The sequence below is a fragment of the Pundamilia nyererei genome, unplaced genomic scaffold (genome assembly GCF_000239375.1).
Source record: "Pundamilia nyererei isolate P.nyererei 1_Seehausen unplaced genomic scaffold, PunNye1.0 scaffold00115, whole genome shotgun sequence".
NCBI lineage: Eukaryota > Metazoa > Chordata > Actinopteri > Cichliformes > Cichlidae > Pundamilia > Pundamilia nyererei.
Genome location: NW_005187516.1, coordinates 1,116,432 through 1,121,122, shown reverse-complemented (window position 1 = coordinate 1,121,122; position 4,691 = coordinate 1,116,432). Strand labels below are relative to the sequence as shown.

The 4,691-nt window shown below is 40.2% G+C and overlaps 1 protein-coding gene across 2 annotated transcripts in view; it reads right to left on the bottom strand.

Annotated features, from left to right (window-relative positions):
• Positions 1-172: 172 nt before the first annotated feature.
• Positions 173-4,691, bottom strand: part of pgap6 (post-glycosylphosphatidylinositol attachment to proteins 6) — a 12,606-nt gene continuing 8,087 nt past the window's right edge. For both annotated transcript variants that reach the window (XM_013913123.1, XM_013913124.1), the window contains 4 exons: positions 3,747-3,925; positions 3,281-3,427; positions 3,056-3,172; positions 173-2,967 (listed from right to left, as the gene is read on the bottom strand). In XM_013913123.1, coding sequence (XP_013768577.1) covers positions 2,677-2,967; positions 3,056-3,172; positions 3,281-3,427; positions 3,747-3,925 — 734 coding nt within the window. In that variant the 3' untranslated portion in view covers positions 173-2,676. The remainder of the gene's footprint in view (positions 2,968-3,055; positions 3,173-3,280; positions 3,428-3,746; positions 3,926-4,691) is intronic.

The window sequence follows — 4,691 nt, the reverse complement described above, 5'->3', positions numbered from 1 at the left end:
CACACACACACACACTTTCAGCATTTTTGAGGATTAGGATAATCTGCTTCCCTCTGTTCCCCATCCCTTCTCTGCTATCCAAGTATAAGTGCTGGCGATGGAGTGTCTTCGCCTTAGGAACAGAAAAGAGCAGCCACATAAAAAGCATTGACAACAAATGAAATTATGTTCTTTACACATGGATTTATTTTTGGTAGGTTAAAATGCTGTTTGGGTTTTTGACAGACTAACAGTACAGGGAAATAAAATCATTTCTGATGCCGAACATTACATTTTTTCCATGTTTACACATTAAGAGAGCAACAGTGTGTTGCGATTGAAGAAATCCTATTCATCCTCCTACTTATTCAACAATGTGATTCGCGCTAATACATGAGAGAAAAAGAGCATTACAACAATAAAAGTAAGGGAATGCAAGAGTGTTAGTAGGAAACATTCAATTTAAACCAAGTGCAAAACCCTTACAGTATGCAACACACTAGACAAAGTGTAAAGTAGTGTGTACATCTTACATAAAACAGTATGGAAAGTATTCAGCAGCCTTATTGGTAGAAGAGACAAAACACACATTCAGGCATACAAAGTACACAAAGAGGCACAAGACTAAATTCTGAATATACATTCAATAAGTTCCACTTTGCACACTATGAACACTGGATTGTTCTGCTATGTAATATCAGTAGCTATATACATTGCATCTAATCATAAGGTGCGTCAGGTGAATACAGGAAGTGGTTTTGGAGTAGAATTTAACGGCATTAGAGCTTAAAAGAAGGACACGGCGTTACTTAGTTCACCAATAATTATGAAAATCAAACGGAATATGGAAACAAAACGGGGCCCTAAGTACGCTGGCTGTGTATTACCGTATCTGAATGTGTAAAACATTTACATGTGAGACCTTTTTTGTATCAGCAAGCAGATCTGTAAACAAAGAAAGAGACTTGCATGGATAACTTCCAGTAAAAGATGCATTTGTTAGTGAACTCAGTTTTATCTGTGAAACTCACATTTATAGTTATGAGCTGTATCCCTAGTTATGTAGCCCATAACTAGGGACGACTTTGGTTATGATTTTAATGACACCAATCCCATTGCCAGGTCTGCTTGTAGGCGACATCCTTTACCAATTTTCTTACTGAATTTGACATATCGTCTGAGGGGAACAATGTAGACCTACACAGGATTTAGCATCAGTAAAGCCGTTTTATTATCACTGTGAATAGTTTTTAGAAACAGAATAGCAAACAGAGTCAGCCATGTGACTGGTGTGGAAAAGTTCCACTGCCAAAAGTCTGACATCATTGTTTTGCAATGTGCACCTGTCAGAAAAATATGCGAGCAACGATAAAAGAATAAAAAGGGGAGTCTTCTGTGCTGTTACCGTGGTTACAGCAAGCACTAAAAATGACAGTGTGGTCTGCTCTCCGTTTATATCACTTTATAATCTAAGTTAAACTGGTAGATTCATTAGGAGAGGAGTTCTGTGTAAACTCAAACATGTGTGCAACTACAAAGTTGTGCGCAAGTCTTTTTCATTAGTTCACAAAAATAACACACTCGGCTATAAACATCCTTAAGGGTAGAAATGTTCAGATACACGTTACACATTTGAACATTCAGATATAGTGATGTAAAGCTACAATGCTAACATTTACTACACTGCTTTACACTTACATTTCCCCACCTGTTTATATCATCTAACTCAAAGTCTGTTGGGGTGACGGCAAAGCCGATAAGGGTCAAGACAGTTTTTATTTGGACAAAAACTTAAGTGCAAGTTAAAAAGGAATCACACTGACTTTATACATTAAAATTTGTTTACAGTACCATATTATATATTTGTGTATGGAGTCAAAGATAATCTCTTTACTGGGACAACTGACTGTGCAAGTGTTGCATTGCATTGTGGGTAGTGTAGGTGCTAGAAAGAAGAACGGGCAAATGAAAAGATGCTGTTACCTGTGGTTTTAGCTGTGGTCATTTTGATACTATAAAACTGTCAATTGTGAGTCCAATGCCCTTTAGGAGACTGAATTGAACATTAAGGCATGAAAAATGTAATAAGCAGACTTTGGCAAAGGTGTTGTTTTGTTTTAAATGGTCTAATAAATTTGTCTTCTTGCGAATTGCACTTGGACAACTGCACAATAGAGCGTAGCAGCCGTGAAAAAAAGCTAGCATTAAAACTACCTGTTAGTTAAAGATCAAGCATGTGTCGAATGGATCTAAACATAGTCGTGTCAATAGACTAAATATAAAGACTTAAAAGAGTTCTTTATAAATATTTCAAACATTAATGTCCTACACTAGTGAAACATACGCAAAGCACATAAACTCCTGGGCATAAAGTCTAAGGTTTTGTTGCTCAACCCTACATTAAGCTGGTGCAATGAACCGCTGATCAAATAGTCCACTGTGGAGGTTTCAAATGTGTTTGTGCATGTTTTGTTTAAGACTTAATTTAATGCAATTATGAATAAGAAACCTGCGGACCCAAGAGAATATAGGTCCACTTTGATTTTTAAAATACATTGCTTGGAAACTTTTTTGTAAAATGTCAACACCAGCAGGGATCAGATGCTCGTGTAAGTCTAAGGGTGTCAAACAGCCACTACCTAGACATAGCATCTCCTGACCTACTATGTGACAGTGTAGAGTTCATCTTTGCTGCCTTCACAGAGAGTGTATCCACAAACCCGGGGTCTCCAGCTCCAGTTCAGGGTTCCAGCCACTGCTCCAGCCAAACTTCTCCCTGTTTTTCTTCTTTGGTGGCAGCAGTAACACAACGCAGCTCGCCACCAGGATGTGCCACAGGGAGTGTGTGTAATAGTAGTTGTCCTCTGTCTCAGCAAAAGTGTACAAACACAGGCCGATTAAGGCGCACAACACCCCCGGGATCAGGTAGAAGACCCAACGCCTCCAAGAGGGCGGGTAACAATGTCGTCGATGGACCCCTTTGCGCACCTGTAAACAGAAAAGAAGAGGAAAAACAGTTTTATTACTGTCCAAAATATAATCAACATCTGCAACAGATGGAAAATGCGTCTCTTACCCAGGCAATGACCATGATCAGTATGGCACAGAGGATGGGGCCCAGCAGGTTCCACAGGCCCGTGCGGTCCAGTTGCATTGACATGGCTATCAGCAGAGTCCCGAGCATGAACAGAGTCTACACACACAAAGGGGCGAGAAAAACCCACACAGCCTTTTAAAACATACCAATCCTTAGCAGAGTGTGTCAACAGTATGAAAGAAGAGGCAGGAATCAGCATCTTACATATTTGAATGCGTTTCTGATGCGAGCCATGCACAGGATGGTGACCCAGAAGGAGCAGATGGATCCTAGGAAGTCACAGTACTGCAGAGTATTATACTCCATTATACACATTACTGCAATGCCCGGCTGGTCACAAGCATGGTAGAACTACAAACAAGAGGGAAACAATGACAGTAAGGGCAGATATCAAAGTTTAAACTAAGATTAGTATTATTTGCTGATGCTCATCTTGGTTTTTTTATTACTATTTTTGTATCATCTTTATTGGTGACAAGTTTACTGAATATCTCAGTACCACCTACAAACTATGTAAGAATAGTGCAGAAGCAGGAAAGCTCACCGTCTCCTCTCTTACACAAACCCACACAATAACAATCGACTCTTAAACCTATTTATGTATCAGAAACACACTCGTAAGTATGTCTACATGTATAAAAAGGTACATGCATGTTCCTGAATGTTTTACCGTGGAGAAAAACATGCTGAAGAGGTAGACAGAGGCCTCGGTGATGTAACCGTGTTTGACTGCAACCACGATGGCAGGCAGGAAAGCCAAGTTGCTGAGCGTGAGCAACAGAGTTGCTAACAGCTGGTGACTATACGACTGAGCTGTTGAATCATCTGTGCAGCCCCAACCACTCCAACCTGCACACAGTGAAAATAAATAAATGCATGACTGTAATTTTTTAAGGAGGAGATCTCGAAATATTTTAATATTAGTGAAATATAAGCTGCAGTGACACAAGTTGATTCTGTTCACTCATCCAAGTGACTTCTTCAGTCTGAGCTGACTGCAGGTTTCCACACCCTTATACACACTACATTTGCACAATGACTGAGACTAACACCACCGATGAACAACGGGCTGTGAGGTCAGTTTCTGGATCACTTATATACAAATTATCACGACCATAGATCAACAACCACTAATCAGTGACAATGTTCTTCTGCTTCCCAGGCTGCTGTATCTGTGGGGATGGTGTTGGGTCTGTGTTGTTGCATCCTAATGACAGCCAGTTTATGTTCCAGTGGATGATGAGAGTCAAACATTAAATGCTGATCCATATGTGTAGGTTTACATCAACTTTTAATGTCCCCAATGAAATCTCACAGCCTAAGAAGGCTACCCTGCCACTTTCATATCCTCCCTGGCGAACTTGATGTGTTGGTCCACCGAGTTAATGTGATCAGTGAATTGTGGCACATCTTAAGGTGTCATCCACATACCTGAACCAATGACTTGGTGGTGTTCCAGGGTAGGATAACAAAGCCCTCTTTTCCACTTCTTCCATGTAAAAGTTGGCCACAATGGGTGAAACTGGGCAACCCATGGCACACCCATGTTTCTACCTGTAGTACTGACTCTTATATGTGAAATAGGTGGAATTAAAACACAGTTCCAAAAGCAAAC